The 21,284-nt window shown below is 33.3% G+C and overlaps 1 protein-coding gene, 1 long non-coding RNA gene and 1 pseudogene across 2 annotated transcripts; 1 reads left to right on the forward strand and 2 right to left on the reverse strand.

Moving 5' to 3' along the window:
- Positions 1-6,447: 6,447 nt before the first annotated feature.
- On the reverse strand, positions 6,448-14,792 carry LOC146925312 (ARM repeat superfamily protein). The gene is made up of 9 exons (XM_085710269.1): positions 14,404-14,792; positions 13,188-13,907; positions 11,279-11,374; positions 11,124-11,207; positions 9,829-10,063; positions 9,580-9,740; positions 7,496-7,774; positions 7,227-7,415; positions 6,448-6,889 (listed from the first exon to the last, which is right to left on the reverse strand). The coding sequence occupies exons 1-8, from the start codon at positions 14,734-14,736 to the stop codon at positions 7,365-7,367; spliced, it is 1,959 nt and encodes a 652-aa protein (XP_085566395.1). The 5' UTR covers positions 14,737-14,792; the 3' UTR covers positions 6,448-6,889; positions 7,227-7,364.
- Positions 14,793-15,849: 1,057 nt separating this feature from the next.
- LOC146925313 (uncharacterized) lies at positions 15,850-19,424 on the reverse strand. The gene is made up of 4 exons (XR_015010472.1): positions 18,831-19,424; positions 18,194-18,473; positions 17,403-17,594; positions 15,850-16,868 (listed from the first exon to the last, which is right to left on the reverse strand). It is a non-coding gene; the product is annotated as an uncharacterized LOC146925313 (long non-coding RNA).
- Positions 19,425-20,225: 801 nt separating this feature from the next.
- On the forward strand, positions 20,226-21,088 carry LOC146925314 (uncharacterized; annotated as a pseudogene).
- Positions 21,089-21,284: the final 196 nt, after the last annotated feature.

The raw sequence follows: 21,284 nt of genomic DNA on the forward strand, positions 1-21,284 counted from the left end.
TGGATATCCTTTCACATGTAATCAACTGTTTGGAGAATTTCTCATAGGATTCCCCTTAGATTCCATTGTCTATGCCTTCAACGGCTTTATTTGTCTTTCACTAAAGCTGGTTTTTTATTTTGAATTTTATTTTTCAATTTTTTCTTCTAATCTTTATACACCCTCGTCCAATAATAATTGACACATTTGCAAAAGAAACATTGACCCAAAAAAATTGATTCATTTCACTTTTCAATACAATAATAATTAATTTTTCTTAATACGTGTAAAACAAAAGACTCGGTTAAAATGGGACGGAGGGAATATGACTAATTTGGATGATGTTTGGATTCTCTACAATAGCTGCATAGTGTATAAACTGTAGAAACCATTAGATCTAGAGAGAGAAGTTTTCTCTCACTCAATCTAACTACAAGGATAAGTTGTTGTTAAACCCAAGAGAAGATTAAATTAAACACAAGCTGATTATTTTCCTTTTGTGATTGAACAAAGTGGGTAACCTCGGATCCTAGAAAAGTAGGCATTTATTTAATCAAAATTGATGTAAAGATGTCACTGAAAAAACCAAATCATCAATCCATATGCAACTACTCTCCGATTCATTTTAAATGACCTAATTTAAAACTGTGTATTGTTCACATAGTATGTTTTGACCTTATTTTTCTCCTAATATATAAAGATGAAATATAACATATAAGATAAGATGTTGGATTCGTCTCGATAAATATTTTCAAAATATCAAATTTTCATAATTTTTTTAAATAAATTATTAAAGATATTTAATTTCAAAATTGTGTATTGACATACGTGACAGAGTCAACTAGGTCACATAATTTAGGACAGAAGGAGTATTAAATTTCTTTTATCACAAATTTAGAGTTTGATTTTGTACATTGGACGTGTAAAATATTTTACACTATAATTCTTGAGATTCTAATTCAAAAATATTACTACTTCATATACTTACAAGTTACAACTAATGACATGTTATTAAGACATGACAGACCCGCACGAGAGTTTCTTCATTGGATTCTCAAAAATCTGTGGGGTTAAATACAATGACACATGCATGTAGCTACACATCTGACACAATGATTTCATTTTCTTGATTAAACTTTTGTTTTGCTCTAAACAAACAAATTCATCCATCAAAGCACTCTTGTGTTGACATAAATTAAAAAGATTATAAAACTAACTGACTTAACCGCAGCTACATCTTTGCTGAAATAAATCTCGACCCTCGAGGTTAATTTGATTCTAAAACACATTAAAAGATTAATTTGTTGCCATAAGCACACTCTTGCCTTGTGGAACTGGAAACCTATCACTTATGAAACTCTTTGGAGAATTTATTTAAAAATAGTTTATGACATGTTTGTAAGCTGTTATTAACTTATTTCTATAAACTCTTTTGAAAAGTTTATGAAAACGGTTTAACTTTATATTATCTTTTGTTATAGAAATGTGTTATATATAAGCACTTATATGATAAACACTCGAGTTATAGACAATTAAGCTGCTTATCCAATCTTGACACTTAATTGAGTTTGGTAACTTACCATGTACTTTGCCTTCTTTTTACTTAATTTCAATTAAGCATTTATTTAATTAATCAGTTTTGTTTTTTGAACATCAGATTTGAGACTCACGTGTGACAATATGTTTTATGTGTACACATATTCCTATTTCTCACTTATTTTTTACAGCAGTGCTATTGATCGCGAAAGAAAACATGTCGAGAACATCGCGAATGATTTTGAACCCCTATTGATCGCGAAAGAATACATGGGTGGTTGGAAATAAAGTGGTGTAGAAAGATATTAAAGTTGTACTATCTGGATGTTCTCGTGAAAAGAATTGTCGAGATAAGTAGCATTTTCATATTTTTTTTTATCTTATATATTGTATATTGATTTCTCACATTAGTTGATGTTGAAATATCATTTCTCATGTAAAATATATTGTGTCAAATTACCAGTTAGTAATGATATGATTTGGTCATTCAAACAAGTTTTTATAAGACATAGGTAGTTGAGACAAAAGGTAACACAAATCAAAACTGAAAATCATCATGACAAAAGAGAATTAAAAGAAAAAGATCAATAAAAGAAGGATAAACTTAATGAAAACAAGGAAGCATATTTATGACTTTATTTTCTCTCAAGGTGACTACTTAACAAACAGTACAAGTTTCTTCAAAACTGCAAACCCTAACTATAACACTCACAAACCTCAAATCAAACCCATTACAATATTTGCACTCACCACACTTTAACTAGTACTAGTATATCAAGGTCATAACATATATCTTCCACTAGTATAATATATGAAAAAACAAAATAATCTTAAAATCTAAATTTAGTCGGAGAGTAACCAAGCTAAATTTAGTCGCTGACAAACTCTACTAAGCTAAAATGATCATAAATAATTAAGGGATGGAAAAACTTTCCCCTAATATCAATGATCACTTCAAAATCCATAGTTCCTAACACATCAATGATCACTTCAAAATCCATAGTTCCTAACACAGTTCTAAATTGTGGTCCGCAGCTGCAACTGTGGCCTCGTTACACAAATATCTACTAGCAAACAAATGAAGCTAGAGAATCTTGAAGTGCAACACACAAAAATTTCTCCAAGTCTGGTGTTGCGAAAAATGATCGACGAAGAGAGAAATTTGAAAGCACCCTTTGTTTCTTTGGTGCTGGTGGACATGTTGAAATTTCTGGTATCCGAAATTTTTTACCTTTCGGCGTTGAGCATAAATTGTTACTTGTGACGGAGACATCATCAACAACCTTAACAGAATCCATGTTTGAGGAACATGTTTCAGAGGATGTTTCTTGTTTTTTGCTTTGTAGATGTTGATTCTTGATGTTGCTTCTTGTGAGTTTTCTTCCTCTTGTTCTTGTCTTCTTCTTTGTTGATGTTGTTGGTGTTGTCTTTCCTAAAGGGACCATTTCTTGAGATGAAACAAAGAGAAAATGAAAAGCTTTTGTGAGTATAGTGAGAATATACTAGCATGTCCAAAGGCTTTTACAAAGTAGCTTAGTTTCTAATGGTGGGTGCTTTTAATTTGTTGAAATGTTGTGTGTATATATATTTGACCGAAAAGTGAGTTTTGTAGAGAAGTCAAATTTTGATTCCTCGTGAAACAATATTTTAGTATATTTGTAAGTGTGACACTACAAAAGTAACTCTCTCCACTATAACATAGTGAAATAAGGAATCCAAGAGACCAATCCAAGTATGCTTTTCAAACACCTATTTAATTTTTAAAACATGTCTCATACACACTCAATTTATCCTAAATCTACTGCAACCTGGTTAATCACATGCAAAATTGTTGTTTATTTAGTTAGGAGTAGGAAAAGTTTAGGTGAGTTGAGCTCCGAGAGTTCGCTAGGCTCATGATTAATCATATATAAAATTGTTTTGTTTATTTAGTTAGGAGTAGGGAAAGTTTAGGTGAGTTGGACTCCGAAATTTTACTAGGTTCGAGGCAGGTTTCAAGGCTCACGACCGTTAATAAAGGTACTCATATATCATCCATCAAAGAAGGGTAGTCAATCCTCCAGTAGAAATGCTTACAGTTTTCTACAGTGCCTAATTATCCACCTTTAATTATACTCTCTCTCATTTTTATTATCACAAACACATTCTCTCACCTATTTAATGGAGGGTTAATGGAGGGCTTAGATTACACATGAGAGAACAAAACCGGAGACAATCTCCTCCCTCAAAGAAGTCGTCATGCTCACAGCGGAAGTTGAACACGTAACTTTGTGGATGAATCAACTCTTTATCAACTGAGTCAACCTTTATTAACTGCAATTTTGATCGTAAATTGAATTAATCTTCTATTCAATTGAATTAACAACATTTTTTAACAAAAAAATATGTGTGAAATCATTACTGTTCATTTCTTTTTTACAATCATTACTGTTCATTTTAATTGCGAAGAGCTGTGCTGAAGTTTCAAACTGTTAAATCACAATCACTTTCTGACTATCCTAAGGAGGCCTTTGAACAAAATCTGAGATCTGTAGTAAACTCAATGGAATTTTAGTTAGCAACATATGTGGGTTAGTGAACTTTTTAGGCTGAGGGTGTTAGAAGATACAGAAATATCTTATCTTATTTGAGTTATTAAATTGTCTTATAGAATTAAGTTCCTAGCATAATTTTTTTGGGTGAGACCTTTGTTCTCTTTTTGAAGAATCGTGCATAATTTATTCAACACCTAATAAAAAAAACAAATTTGTAAATGGTATCCACAAGCTTATTTTACTTCACTTGCAAATTTACTTGTGTGTCTATTGAGGGGTTGGAAAGCTTAAGTGGTTTGAACTAAGTGATAAGGAGTTGAAAGTCTTAAGTTCAAACCCAGATGAATAAGTAAAAATATAAATGATGGTTTTGTTGTGGAGACATTTTATGTGGAATCGAGATTGAACTTGGATCACCACATTATCTGTTCTGTATTTTATTTGAGTATGTATAACCTTGATTAAAGGAAATTTTGATTCACTTCTGACTTGTTTAATTGACTTAGTGTTGTGTAAAAAACTTCAAATTAGTTAATTATTGTAATTGTATATTCATGCTTGCACTCTTTATTTTTATATAAATATTAAAAGTTAAATTTCATGGTAAGACCAAAAAATAAAAATAAAAAGTCAAATTGCATGGATGATGTTTTATATTTTTTTACATGTAGTTTATTATTTTAAGTGGTTTAGATAGAAAATTATCGATAGCGTACTGGTTAAACCACGAACTCAAATAGTATGCTGACTTGTTTCAAAAAAGTAGAATGCTGACTATATATACCTCCACGTATTCAACATTTTAGGAGTTGTGTGTGTATCGTGTATTTGAACTGCACCTTGTAGCAAAGTGGATTATAAATTAAGGGACTATACGTAAAATAGTGAGAAAATTAAAAGCTTTTGTGAGTATAGTTTAAGTTAGAATAAACTAGCGTGTACAAAAGATGTGGCAGCAGAAATGGATAAATAACTTTTTTTTATTTAAAATAAAGTTTAGATGAGTTGAGTTTTGGAGGCTCATCAGGATTAGAGCAAACATCAAAGTTCAAAGAGTACTTACAAAAATATTTAAATATTAACCTCTAAAGAGGTCTCCACGTCTGTGGTGAGAGTTCAACATATCCCTTGCATGATATGAGTTAACTCCTTATCAAATGAATCAAACTTTATTTGTAAATAATATCTTCTTACGATTATAAATGTTTAGCAAATAATACACTAAAAAACAATTGAGATGGATTTATGTTTTTTTTCCAATGAGATGCATTATGTTATAGATTGTTTTTCCACTATATATTTTTGTTCTCCATCAATGAAAATGTGTTTGTAATTTCAATAAATTCACATATATTATAGTGACAACGCAACATTCAATAAAGAATCAAAATGATTATTTACTATTTTTTTATAACTATATATAAGTCAATGGTTGAAAGAGATATATGATATCCCTGCTTTTAAAAAATTGTGTTCATTCCTGTGTGGCAGTAGCAAAGAAGAACCTGAAGCTTTTACAAGTTAGTTTAGTTTCTACTGGTAGATGCTTTAATTTGTTGAAATGATGTGTGTATTATACTTGATTTGATGACTGAGAAGTGAGTGGGTTTTGTCGAGAAGTCAAACTATGATTCCTCATGAAATTATATCTTAGTCTATGGAGGCAGATGACATTACATTACAAAAGTAACTCCCTCTTCAATCATAGTGAAATATAGAATCCAAGTGATATTTATTTTGGAAAAAGAGACCAACCCAATGCATGCTTTTCATTTTAGTTGTGAAAAGGTATTCTGCCTGAAATTTCAAACTAACATAGCTAAACCACAATCACTACTTGACTACCCTAAAGAGGGGCGCCGTTAAAAATCTCGAGACCTTTAAGATCAGTTTAGGAGTTTGGAAATGAGGGAATGAAACGCTTTTAGGGGCAGGGACGAGAAGAAAAAATATTAGAAATTTTTTAATCTTATTTGATAGTGTTTTTTATGTAAAAACTGATAAGAAAATATTTTTAATTATGAGAGTATTAGAAAAAGATGAAAATAACTTGAAGAATTTTAAGAATCAAATTAATGACAAAATTCCATGATATCAAAATGACAAATCTACTCTTCTTGATCACATCGTCTAACTTAAGAATTTCAGTATTTTTTAAATTGAGATAAGACTTGTATAACAATTTTGGCATTTTTGCCAATTGAGCTAGGACATAAGGACTACAATTTTTAAATAATGATAAAATCGATGTTTTTGCATTATCTAGCATTCGCATTCAAAACTAATTCTCTGTGGTGTAGTAGAGGCTCAGTACAAAGGGAGGGCATAAAAAATCTAGAGCTCCATGTTAGCCATATATATCCATGACAAAAATGTATCATGCCGCATTTAGAAGGTATTTAGCTGTAAGAAACAAAACATTATTATTTAGGCTCAAACTGGGCAACAAAACAGAGTCATCTGTTTTTACCGAAAAGAGAATGACCAATGAACCGCAAATGTTAGTTTACAATATTACAAAATATGCACGGATACCAGAACCACCCTCAAACATAGCGCCTCGGCACATAGCTTACACATACAACTCCACTGTCTGAACAGAACCCCAATGAAGTTGAAACTAAGTTCTAAAATTTACACCGACTACTCATATGGTACAATACTATAAGCCTGTAAATCTACTCTTAGCTTCCAACTTACAAAAAGTAATACACAACGCAAGAGATGAGAAATATAGAATTTGGAGGGGTAATGGTAACCAGGTCAGGAGTGCTTACAAAATTGAAAAGCTTAACACTGCTCTGTCTGGTTAAAAAAAAAATTGAAGAAATATGATACACCTGCAAAAGGAAGCATTTAAAAAGCATGAATACATTGGACACATTAGAATAGAAGAGAACATGTTAAGAAAACCTCCAAGTGAAACATATACTACTCAGAAAAACAAAGCAAAGCGAATGGATGAAAAATAAATATTTATCCCATTATTCCCATACACTGAAAGACAACCAGCTTTATATTTACTATCATATTTATCATTTAAGCTTAAACAGATATTAATAACTGTCAACAAATCCATTATCGAATGCATATATAATATTTTTTGCTATTAAAATAACATCTAGAAAGGAACTTCAAGGACAGATAAAGTTGTTGAAGTAAACAACTGAAGCATACCGTATTGGAAGCTGATGCAGAAGGCAAGATACCCATTACTTAGAAGATGTGAAAGTGACAGAAAATAAATTCTATTAGGATTTCTCTCTGACTGCGGTCCAAGGGCCCCAAATGGAGGAACTGTTTGATTTAAGTTATTTAACTATCACCAAAAGAAATAATCTGCCCAAGCGCAAGTCGTGCTCGAAGCTGCATCAACAAAATAAAATTTACAAATTGACTAAGAGGAAGTGTAAAACAAAAACAACCAAGTATGAAGATTAAAGGACCTTCACATCCATGCAAGAGTCACTGGTCATCCTCTTGATTTGAGAAACAATGCCAAAATTTCGCAGTTTTACAACCCTATCAAATGCACCAGGACTTGCAGGAACAGTGAGATTTACTATGACCCAAGCAGCAGATGTGCGTAGACGACTGTCATTACTCTGCAAATACTGGCTCAATAGAGAGTGAGATCCATTTTCTGCTTTTGGAAAGAGCAGCTGCATTATGGCTTCTTTATGAAACTCATTTCCACTTGCAATATTGCTGAGTACGTACATCCCCTGAACAGAAAGAAAGAAAAAATATAACATTCAGCATGGAGAATAAATTTTCAGTACAATGGCTGTTTTCATATTCATTTGTTATTTTTGCCCTGCTGGGGAAAAATATGTTTACTTTCTATACCACCCTTTGAATACTTGTATGTATGAGGCAATTTTAAATAAGAGACTGCAACAATAGTTTTAATTTATATTTTACCATAACATCATAATATTTTTTTTTCATGTTTTTATATTGAACCTATCGCATCCTTACAAAACATGCCTGTAAGGTGAAAGATGCCACTATAAACTCATTTCAAGCCTTATCTTTATCATATGTGGGACTTGAGTTTTTTTTAGCACTATTAGGATTGGTGCATGGATATAAATGGTGTGTTGCCTGGATGGATGGGTTCTGATACAATTAGGTTTTTATGTTGGGCCTAACTCATCTTCACAAAACAGGTTAGTAAAGTGAAGGATGCCACTCTTTATAAACTCATTCCAGGCCTTATCTTTATCCTATGTGGGACTCAGGTTTTTCCCAATAATTGTGTATTTGTTGAGTTTGTGAGATTTTAGGTAAAAGGAAGAGAGAATAACAAGAGCTCAGAGTATTATTGATAATGGCTGAATAGTAGTGTGATATCTTTATAAAAGTAATAAGAATCTGTTTACATCAAATATGAATCGGTATTTTAGGAGAATTATTACATATAATATCAATAAGGTTTTCCACGAAGATATTCGTCGAACAAAACACTAGAATTGAAATTACATAATACTCCTAATGTCGGTTATAAGTTATAACTAGATGTGTTTTTGAATTCTAAACAAACTTTTAACACGTCTAAAAATTGACCAAGCTCGCTAGGTTTGTACAAATTGCCCATTAGAAGGAACAACATAAGTAGACTTCAAAGCATTTCGATCATGTGATGTAACCCAAAATGACAAATTTTGTCCAACCAATTTGACTCCAGTGTGCCAAACTTGTCCCCAATTATGTGTCATTGGAGCCAGATCAGTATTAGACCCTTTAATCGACACACGTAAAATACCACCAACATTGGTAACATTGTACACCAAACCATCAAAAAAGTAAGGGTTTCCTCACAGCTCAAATCTAGCACCAGGCATGGAATACATCGATATTCAACTGGGATGATCCCTTCTTTGTAAATGGTTTCGGTGTTTAATGTTGCCAATGCTGGTGATATTTTACGTGTGTAAATCATAGGGTTTAATACTAATTGGGCTCCAATGACACATAATTGGGGACAAGTTTGGCACACTGGAGTCAAATTGGTTGGAAAAGACTTGTAATTTTGGGTTACAACAAGTGATCGAAAAGCTTTGAAGTTTACTTGTTCCTTCCAATTGGCAATTTGGACAAACCTGCGAGAGCTCGGTCAATTTTTAGATGTGTTAAAAGTTTGTTTAGAATCCAAAAATATATCTAGTTATAGCAGACATTAGGAGTATTTTGTAATTTCAAGTCTAGTGTTTTGAGGTTATTTTGTTCGGTGAATAGCTTCATGGAAAACCTTAAAGTTTTTATATATATATATATAGATATCACACTACGCCTACTATTCAGCCATTATAAATAATATTCAGAGCACTTGTTCTTCTCTCTTACTTTTACCTAAAATCTTACAAATTCAACATGTTAATGGCTTGCTAGGTGTATCATTAAAACATAATATGAAAGGATCAGTAAGCATACTGGAAATATTTAATGAATAATGCATTCTCCAAATTTTGACATCAATGCCTAAACTTGCAACAACGTCTGATCAGTTTCAGAAATTATTTCTCACCTGTATACCGATTTCCATTTTTGAGAACTTCCACAATTGCCTTCCAACAGCATCCAGTATGATACCATCTTCAGCAAAAGCAAATTCAACACAATCCATACATCCATCAACAAAATTGCAAACAAGGCCCAAAGCTTGCTCTTGAACAGAAGGCTCGGAATCTGCAGAGTAAGCGGATCCAATGAAAACTTTCTTTTGGCAAGCACCAATTAATCAGAAAAGATATGGACCGACAGTTAAGATAATTACCACAAATAAGGCTGGCTACTGAAGACACTGTCAACTCCATAAAAATTGCTTCCTTACACATCCTATCCGCAAGAAACACCATGTTACGCAAGGACCACACAGCATTCAACCTTAAAGACGAATCCATAGACTTTGTCAATTGGACAAGCTCTTTAATGCCTCCACATTGCATGAATGTTGACTTATCCGGTGTAAAATCCACAACTATGTTACTAATAGCACCAAGCGCTGCAACCTGGAAGACAGCATAGAAATTGCTTTGCTTACTAACTTTAACAAAACTAAGAACTAATGAGGCAAAGTCTATTTGAATACAATTAAGCAGGAAATAGAACGTTTTGAGAAAGAAAATAAGTGTCGGGGAGAAGAGTTCATGTTCAATCCACTAAAGGGTAGGCTTATGATTATCATTAATAAAATAAAAAATTGGACAACATAGATGGCCTTTGTGATACCCTCATTTTTACCCCAAGATACATTACTACTTGTGCTTAATGGCTCAGTTCGTTCAATTCAACAATATGCCAAATTTTCTTGTAATAAATCTGTATTTCTGTATTTGAGGACAAGATCCAAATAACATTAAAAGAAAAAAATACAGTCAATCAAAACCCGTCTTCTGAATGCTGAATTATGAATATCATTGTCCAACAGTTTAGTCCAATAGTAACATTTTAAGTCAGTCCTTCGGCCCTTCCTACTCAGCATCAATTACAATACATCTCCAATACCATAATTTCAAATTCAATGCTAAGCTTTCAATCTCTAATACTAAGTCTAAATTATTCAAATTTCTTAAAGAAAGGATAGTTCAAAAAAACTTGATATACGCATGTACTATCGTGAATAGACTATCAACAAGTGCTAAAGAGTGGATAAATAATGACAATTCATTAATAAAAACATTGGAACTCACAGATATTGCAGATATCACTGAAATCCTTACTGAACATGTCTTTCAAATTACGTCAAAAACCATCAGTTATATTTTCCTTCCTCATACCACTCAACCATAATAATTAACCAACTAGTCAAGCAAAAAGCTTGATCTCTGAACTATTTCAATGTCAAGCTTAATCTACATGAACAGGCAAGAGAATAGCACCAAATTATACGTCTAAAAGGTACTTCTCAAATTGATTCTTAATCTATCCTTCAGATTCTGTAAGTTTAGATTCCAATCTTTCAGCACGATTGGCAGATTCATTTATGCATTTATGGATGAAAGAAAGCTACAAAGCACTCACTTTAACATAAATACAACAAAAAAAAATTATAAATATGATTAGACATACTTGGACTGAAGTTGAAAGATCAGAGAGAAGCCGGACCAATGGAATGACAATCCTTTCATTCATGAAATAACCTGCACTCAAATTCTGAATGGCATTTTATGAGAATTAAGCTATAATTAACATTAAAGACGTCCTATTAGTCAAAAGTTGCAGACCTTGATTGAGCGTGAGACACTTTTTAAGCATATGCAAGCTGCTGTGCGCACATTGGCTTCATCATGGGTTAACGCACTAATTAATATATTTAAAACCTGTATTCACAAAAAATGTAGTGGAGTTACAAGTTGACTTAGTCTCTGGGTACATGGTTTACCAAAGCAATATTGAATACTTATAAAACCACAAAATTATCATGCGTCTGGAAGAAACACATTGAATTAATACAAACACGTTTTTGGTGGCATGAGATACAACAAAAAAATTATATCATCAACAGTATAAACATCTATATTGACTACCATTTATGAATAACTCAATTAAGTACCATAGCACCTTGTCAACAATCCAGTCACATGTTATCAAGTTTAACTCTTTATGCCAGACTTTGCATTACAATGCAACACTCATAGATAGGTAATTAGCTAAGTGTAGGTAAACATGATATCACAGTTATGTTGTTTCTGCTGAAAATATAAGTAAATACTTTATTTACATGTGGACTTTTTATGCATAATCTGAGCAAGTGCTGCTAGTAAAAATATTAGAGTCTACTCAAGGATCATAGCACGGATAGTAAGATCCTACTAATCGGGACAAAGTATAATTATATATAATTATTATATATTATACATGTATAAAAATTATCATAGATTCCTTCAAAAAAAAATTATCATAGATGAATAAAATAACCTCTAAATCACACTATCAAATTAATTTCATAACCATAAAAATAAGATATATAAAGAAATACTCTGTAAATAATAGTATTAAACTAAACTTCAAAATAATAACAGAGATATTAGAATTCAATATGTGTGTGTATGTGTTGAATTAATTAAGTTCGAAGTAAAAAAAAAATAGAGAACATCAAAGACTCGCAAAACAATAATTCACCAAAAAGAGACTTAGGAAACAATTAAAAATAGTGATAGTGGTGTAGTTAAGGAAAAATATAGTTTAACTGCAGAATTGGGCTTGCTTGACCCAGTTAGAAAACCCTAATTGTACTGATTGCTGACTGGAGAGAGACGAAGTACACAGTTCAGCCGTCACCACCATTGCACAAACATAGTTTTAGGTTTTCCTCCAAAACCAGACCCCGGTCCATTTCAATTTATAGGGGTTTTTGCAGAAAAAATCCAGGTCAGATTTCTAGAAATACAGCGGCAAGTTGACTTGCAATTTTCACAATCATGGAATGATGCTACCACTCCTAATCCCATGTGCATTGCTACCCCAAGGGGGCTTCAAAGATTGCGGGATTGTGCGATGTTACGAGATGTAAACTTTATATTAATTACCTCGTAACATCGCACAATCCAGCGATCTTTGAAGCCCGCTTGGTGTAGCAATGAACATGGGATTGGGAGTGGCAGGATCATTCCATGATTGTGAAAATGGTGAGTCAACTTGCCAAAATGACACTGATTAAAAAAAGTTTAACCGCGTACTTGTGTATAAAACATAGTAAAATGAAAAATAATAATTAATAACAGTTCCCGGAGTGTCTAATTCAAGACTGAATCTTAAAAACCCTTCATGGATCTTCTGCTGCGCGGATTTCTTGAGAAACAAAGAAGGGGAGCATAAGACAGAAAAATTCAATACTAACATTCTGTAGAAAGTTAAGTTCAAGTTATTTAGTATCAGACTATCAGGATCCCCAACTTGTAACCCTTCTCATTATCTCAGATCATGCATCCCCTGTTACTTCTTATCCTTCGATATGATTGTGTGAACCTTATCATAAGGTGATATAAGAAAGGGTAATAACCATTTTTCTATTTATTCATCGGTTATTTTTGCAACAAAGAACACAGTTGTATATTAAATGAGGGGGGTTACAAAAATGTTATTAGCAACAGATACATGAGATTTGCTAGTAGTATGCATGAAAGAACCAACCTGCAATGAAATAAACTTTGACCTGCAGCATTCCAATTTTGAGCAAAGTTCGGCCAATGCTAGAAATATACCTTCAAGACGTTTAGGATGTAAGGCACAGTTCTGCAAGTGATTGTAAAACTTATCTACAGCGTTTGCCTCAAATGCTAACTTTTGCAAATCTTCCTTTCCTGATACTAAACTCGAAAAGGCAAAGGAAGCCTCTTCTCCAACTTGACTAGAATCGTCAAGAAGCTCAAGCAAAATGTATATCAATTTTGTTTTGATTCCTATATCTTGCAAATGGCATGATGAAGAATTCTTTATACAAATTAGACACAAGCAGGCCAGTAATCTTGTCCGAGAATATCTATCCTTGGTTAACTCAATTACAGAACGCAGCGCTCTTCCATTTTGAAGCTCCGCAAATTTAGAGACAGCTTCTGGATTATTTTTAAGAATTGTAGCTAAGGACTCTAAACTAGCATCTCTCTGGTTTATAGAACCATCAAGACCACTAATAAGTTTCTCTAAAGAACCAGCTTGGCATAATATATTCTGTTCATCGCTCGTCTCACAGGAATGAATAATAACGCCTGCACCTAGTCCAGTAAGATTTTCATTCTCACTCCTCAATAATGAAAGAAGAAAGTCCATATTTTCTTCCTTATAAAAATCAAATTTCGGAGCCAGTTTCGACTGATAAATCATTCGTAAAGAACGTGCCGCTGCATCCACAACCTGAAAACCAAAGGAAGAAAGGTTTATCAGTATCACAATAATAATTTGCAAGCTATGGAGCACCGATACAGATACAAACACCTAACACGACATTGACACATCGACACGGATAGTAATTTAAGAAATAAACATAATTAAATGTAATCACATTTGTCGGTGACGAAAACTGGATATGCCATCAATCAAAGTGTCGGAACTTCAGCGTTTGTACTACGAATTCGGTCTTGTTTTTGTTCTACCATAACAGTGTAAATGCATTTAATATTAATGATGAACGCCAAAATGAACAGTGCATCAAATAACCTACATTTTTTTTTTTACTTAATAATCTTAAAGGAACATCAATCATCGAAACCTAATAATAATCCTACCGATTTTAAGCATTGCAATTTCATTTTCATCTTAAGCGCAATAGGTAAAAATATAATTAAACGAATATGAAACTAATTAAACAAAAAATAATTAAACGAATTGAAAATTAATTAATCAAATTCACCTTCTCATCGGCAGCGGAGAGGAATCTAATCAAATGCGGAAAAGCTCCGGCATCAAGAATAGCACGAACTCCTTGATCAACGCCACAAGCAAAGCTACCTAAAACCGCCGCGGACTGAACGATAAGCTTGGAACCGAAATCGGAATCCGAATTTGCAGTTGCAAGAGTATCGGCGACGGAGGGAACGGCGCCGAGTTTGATGTAAGAGAGTTTCTTGGTGCGGTTACCGATGATTTGATTCTTAATTTCGCGGATAGCTTTGAGCTTGATTTCGTAATCGGAGGAAGATAGACGGTGGAGGATTAGATCGGAGGAAGGATGAGATGAAGGCATGGTGGTTACAGCGGCGGAGGAAGGTCATGCACGGTGGTGGAATAACCTCCGCATTCAACAGTTACGATTCCGAGATCTCGTTTTATATTTTTGGGTTTTTGGATTATTTTTTAAATTTTTTTTGTTTTTTTTTTTTAATTGTTTTGAGTTTTTGTTGTGACGGGAATAGGAAAAGAGAGGTAAGAAGAGGGTTTTCTTTTGATTTTTGGATACTAGACTTTTCACCCGTGCTGCCGCACGGGTCATATACAATGTAAATATATTTTGGAAAAACAAAAATACATGGTATAATTCCAACTTAATATTCAAATGTCATAACTTTAAATTTAAGAATAATGGAAGTTTTCCGTGTCTACACATTTCTGAAAATTTCTTTAAACACTACATTCAAAGTACTATCAATGCAAACACTTTCTTCATATATTAGCAAAACTATTAGTCAATTTCTTGAGGTAACCCTTGATATTGATACAAAAAAATTGGCCATGCGAGAACACTGGTTGTAGAAGGTATATGCTGACTTGTTTTAGTGTCTGTCCTTGACGATGTTGCAATCAAAATCTTCCTAATACACCCTTTAAGGACACTTGGATAATAATAAATAACTTCAAAATTATAATAAACAAACACAATTGACAATAAGAAAGTTACAGTAACAATGACGACGATGTGATATGTAACAAAAACAAAAAACAATTACGATGTGATGTCATTTTTATAATTAAACATTTCAGGAAGCTTCTTTATATACTACATTTGAGGTATTGTCAATGCAAACACCATCTTCATCAGTTAACAAAATTTTCAGACCATGTCTTGATGTAACTCTTGATATCGCAACATTCAGTTGGCCATGCAAGAACACTAATTGTGGAAGATATATACCAACTTGTTTGAATGAATGTCCTTGACTTTTTTAAGTCATTACAAAACATACAGATGTAGGAAACTGTCTCCGTTTTCATTACATATATTTTAGACCGATGATATAAATTTTAATAAGCTTTGTAAAGAGTGATGTGCATGTCTGCTATACAAACATGCAGCATGTTGTAAACAAAAAATATAATACACAAAGAAAATATAATAAACAGCATGTTGTAATTTGACATCTTATTTTGAATTTTCAAAATATGCTACAATTTTTTTTTATGCCAGATGAACTGCAAAAAATAAAAAAAAATTGGTATCATCCATGTCTCTTTTTAATGTCCAACAAAATTGAAGTGGTGGCTAAGAGTTGGAACACTATCCACGTGAATTGGGATTAATCACGGTGACTTTAGTGTTTCATGAGAGATAAAGATGAAATAGTAAGTAGTTAAGGTGAGAAACAATAATATATATAAGTTTTATATTAACAACATGTCTTCAAAGTTAGCCAATCTCAATCCATATCCACAGCATGTCTTCAAAGTGTCTTAACACAAAATCCCTTACTGTGAAATGAATGGGAGAATCACTACATCCTGATTCCTGAGTTGGTACTATAACAGAAGCCTCCGAGGCAAAAGAACTTTTGCAATATCGCAAAAACTTTGCCAAGGAAATAGTTTTCTGGTCCATTTTTTGGGAAGAAATAATCATTGAGAGGCTATGCTTACTTGCCCATGATGGCATAAACTTATTATTTGGTACATCTTCATCTTCATCATCATCTGATCAATATGGAGACATCTCGTATGATTGCTCTTGAAGTGAGTATTTGATGATAGTGTCGCTGTCTTCAACAGCTTTGATCAAATCAACCATTTTGTCTTTCCTTTATTGGCACATTAGCTCACAGATTCTGACTTACCATAACAGCTTTCCTTGGTTTTGTTATTGGCTGAATCACTGATGGTCAAAGGTTCAGTTTCTGAAATTTTCTGCACATTGCCTTGTCTATTATTCTCTTGCAGTAGCAAGTTGTTACAATTGTCTCTTAGAGATGTTCATTTTTCATTATGAACTATCTTAAAACACAAAGTAAAGAATAGTTGGTCCAAAAAACACAAAGTAGAGAATGTGAAAAACGACCTTCATCCTAGCTCTGCTGTAAACTATTTAGAATTTTGGTAAGCAAGTAACCTTAATGCAGAGCCAAATTATCATATGCCTTCAAACATCTTGACGAAGAACCAAGATAGACCCTGAAATGCTCACCATTATTGTCCTAATTTGCATTAGAAGATAAATGCCTAAAGCAGTGACCTAAAAGTGATACTAACTATAGAAATTATACATGTGTTTCAAATATTAACAATGCAGACTAACTAAAAGGTGAATGCCATCTAGAATGAGAATAACAACAAATAGTAAACTTAACTATTAAATAATCCAATAAGTAAACCATTTGTTGTCAGCTGTAAACCTATTAGATGTGCTTGTGCTCTTCATCAATACCTAAGTAAGAAGAACATTTGAAGGAAAAAATTTCACATAGATCATGAAAGTACTTAAAAACAAAACGTGCAATAACACATATAATTGTGAAATCGAAAGTGTGAAAAACATTTAGAAATCAAAAGCTTAAATTTTAATGTTGAGGGTGAACATATAACATCCTTGTAAAACCTTTGCTTATATGTTAAGGGTGAACAAATCACAGAGACAACACAGTCGAAGATAACATAAACTTAAAGGATAGAAAATCAGAGACAACAAAGTCGAAGAAGACGTATTACCTTCAACGTATGAAAGTCCATTGACAATTTTCTGTGTGAAAACACCTTATTTATGCCACCAGCCCCAAATCAAAATTCTCATAAACTATAGATCAATTAGCTTATATGACTAAGATCAAATCAAGAAGTGATAGTTGATATCAAATCGCAGAAAAATGCAACCCAAATGCAATGAATTTATGACCAATCTAGCTGCATCAGTTATATAAAGTAACAAAGAATTAGTAACAGAGACTAATGCATAAAATAAAATACCAATGATAGATACACACAATATACAATTCCAATGATAGTTAAACAAATAAACAATAAACAGTTTACTTCTATAATAACCTATTGACTGTTGAATTTTGAAGTAACAATAATAAAAAATTTAATTAAACCCCAAAGTTCACAACAAATATAAGTGGAAAGTGGGAAAAAAATGAAAATTGAAATAGATAGGATAGCTAAAGGGGAAGATGGCTTACACGACTGGGGATTAGAGGAATGTGGCTAACCCAAACAAACAAACAAACAGGGACGTCAAACAAAACCTCGAGCCATTGAATTAAAACTAAAACAAATTAATTACACTTGATTAACAAAACAAAAAGGGTTGATAGATTGAGTACTTGTAGAGAAAAATTCAATGTGCTACCACAGATTGAAACCAACATATGGAGAGTAAAATTCAATGTGATAGGTTTTCAAATTCCAATGATAAAATCGATCTAAAATATCAAGAGAAGAATAATAGAAGAAATATAAAAAATATATATTGGAAATGATTGACCCGTTCGACGAATTACCATACACCTGAAACGGCGATTAACAAAACAGTAGGTGAACCATTTCAGAATCCTTAGGCTCAATCTTCACACATTTTAGCTTGACCGGCTTCGTGGCGGATTCCTCGCCATCCAGCTCATAGACCGTCAGTTCAGAAATTCCTTTCTCAGCGGACATTTTCCCCACAACTTTGCTGAAGGTGTCTGTTTGTTCATCCTCATTCTCATTCACTTGGTTAACAACACCTGCTTTTTGATTAAGGGCAGACTTGGATGAATCAGCGCACTCAACCATCTGGATCTGAACACAAAATGAGTGTAACATGAGCATTTAAAATTTACAGGTTCATCACGATTATACCATCTTCATAAAAGTCAACCAAAAAGCAATTTTTGTTTTTTATACAAATGATTTGGTTGTACCTTCCCATAATTGCAAGAATATGAAAAAGACCCAAAATTCAAGCATACCCTAATTCAGAGAACAAACTGATAAATCATTTTTTTTTTTTGCAAAATTGAACAAAAAATTCATTCAAAACATTTTTGCGTTGAACATGTTTGATTTTTTTTTGCAAAATTAAACATGTTTGATTTTTTTTTTGCAAAATCAAACAAAAAATTCATTCAAAACTAATCACAAAATTCATTCATGTACCGGCGTTCTCCCCTTCTGCTCCGACAACCAGTATCGCGGTTGTGACCTTTGTCGCGGCCGTTTAAGCCCTATCTTTTCAACAACTTTAAACCCTATCAGTTCTAGAAACAACAATGGTGAAAAGAGAGTGGAGGGAGGAGACGGTAGTACTGTTGCCAGAAGTGGAGGCGGCATGCCGAGAGGATGAGGTTGTTGTTGCGGTGGGAGGTGAAAAGTGGGAAGAAGAACTTTAAACCCTATCAGTTCTAGAAACAACAATGGTGAAAAGAGAGTGGAGGGAGGAGACGGTAGTACTGTTGCCAGAAGTGGAGGCGGCATGCCGAGAGGATGAGGTTGTTGTTGCGGTGGGAGGTGAAAAGTGGGAAGAAGAGAGTGGTTAAGTTGTGTGAGGACGTGTGTGGAGCAGAAGGGGGAAACGTCGGTGGACTGATGGAGAGGTTTGGTGGTCGCCGCCGATGGATGGGGGGAGAGGGTTGGTGGTGGTGATGATGATAAGAGGAAGAAGAAGAAGAAACGCGTGACCTTGTTTTGGGGAAATAGGAGATTTCTGCAATTTGATATTTTAAACAGGGGTAATACAGTAAAAGCAAGCTTTAGGGTTAGGTTAAAATTAGGGCAAAAGTTAGCTTCGGGTTAACTTTTATATATAGAATGATTAGAGAATGGATATTGGATTATTGGTAGTCGCGAGTTTTGACTTATTTGGAAATTTGGTAAGGTTAGAAACTGGCGCTCTTTTTCTTTAACTTTCCGCTTTTTCTTCTTTTCTTAATTAATTAATTAAAAAAATTACTATTCCCTCCGTCCCGGAATAACCGACCCATTTTTTAAAAAAAAGTGTCCCAAAATAACTGATCCATTTCAATTTTCAATACAACTTTCATCATTCCCAATACAATATAACACTAAATAATACTACTTTTATCATTCCTAATACAATACTCCCTCCGGTCCTATATATAAGAAAAGATTCTTTTTTTAGATACATTGAATAATTAATGTATCTCATTTACAATGAAGACTAGATGCATTGATTATTAAATGTATCTAAAAAAAGAATCTTTTCTTATATATAGGACCGGAGGGAGTATATTCCACTTTCCCATTTATTTATACATTTTTCTTAATATGTGTGAAAAACAAAATTGTGTCAATTAAATTGGGACGGAGGTAGTAACAATTACCCCCTCTTATACGTTAATTTTTCAGATTGGACCTAATTGTGTTGAGTGGCAAAAAAATTTCTGAAAAGAAACTTATACAAGACATATTTTCCCATCTTATTATTTATAAGAAGATACAATGAAAGCGCTAGTAACTTAAGCGTAAAAGCAAGAAACTTATACAAGACATATTTTCCCATCTTATTTATAAGAAGATACAATGAAGGTAACGTTTAGCATGGGAAAGTGAAGAATTTTCCCATGATGGGAAAGTTTCCCTTTTCCAGGACAGGTGACAATTGCAAACCGGCTGGGGAGAGAGAAGAAAAAAACTGAAAATTGATTTTTAATGTTTTTTGTTTCTTCCAGTGGCACCCCCCATTTACTTTGTTCTCACTCACATCATCTGTTTCTTTCCAAAACTCTAGTGAGAGGAAACAGAACGCGGAAGAAACAACCAGAAGATGAAGCTGAACAAATCCTACGCTCCCGGCACAAGACGAAATCCTCTTAAACCTCTCGCTTAATTCCCACCCATCTCGTCCTTCACCTTCTTCATCAACCATTCCCAATCCCAATCCCAATCCTAACCCTAATCCCGATCCCGAATTCGATCTCGATCTCTATCTGGAAAGTGGATTTCAAGCACTCAAAACAAATCCAAACCTCAACAACGGTTGGATATCAACGTTAGTTTCGATGCTCTCAAAACCAAATCGAATCCTCCCGGCTATACTGTCTCTGCATCGAAACTGAATTTGGGTATGAAAGTGAAGAGGAAGAGGATGAAGAGGTTCAGATTCGGAAAATGATTGAATGGGCTAAAGATGTTGTACGTATCCTTCTCCTCCGTCGCCGACTGTATCTGATGTTGAAGATGATGACGACGACCCTAGCTCTCCCGATGAAGATGATCACCGCCGCAAACCAGTCAAAAAATAATTTGTTTTTTTAATTTTCAGTTATATCATTTTTTACTGTAGATGTTTTGGTTGATTTTTTTTTACTTGCTACTGGGTTTTTATGTGTATCAGTATCTCTTTTACTGATGATTTGCTACTGGGTTTTTATGTGTATCAGTATCTCTTTTACTGATGATTTATTCACAAAAAAAAAAAATAATTCTTTTTTTAGTAAATACAGTAACAAAATAAAGTGAAGAATTTTCTTTTCACATAGAGTAAGAAACCATGTACAAAATTAAATGTTTTATTCACAATTAATTTCTCTTAACTAATTTTATATTTTTTTAAGGAATATTATATTTTCTTGTTGATCGAATTCCCAAAAG

This window comes from Medicago sativa, chromosome 5, assembly GCF_051527215.1.
Source record: "Medicago sativa cultivar Bolivia chromosome 5, Bolivia_mono, whole genome shotgun sequence".
In the NCBI taxonomy this organism is placed as follows: Eukaryota; Viridiplantae; Streptophyta; class Magnoliopsida; order Fabales; family Fabaceae; genus Medicago; species Medicago sativa.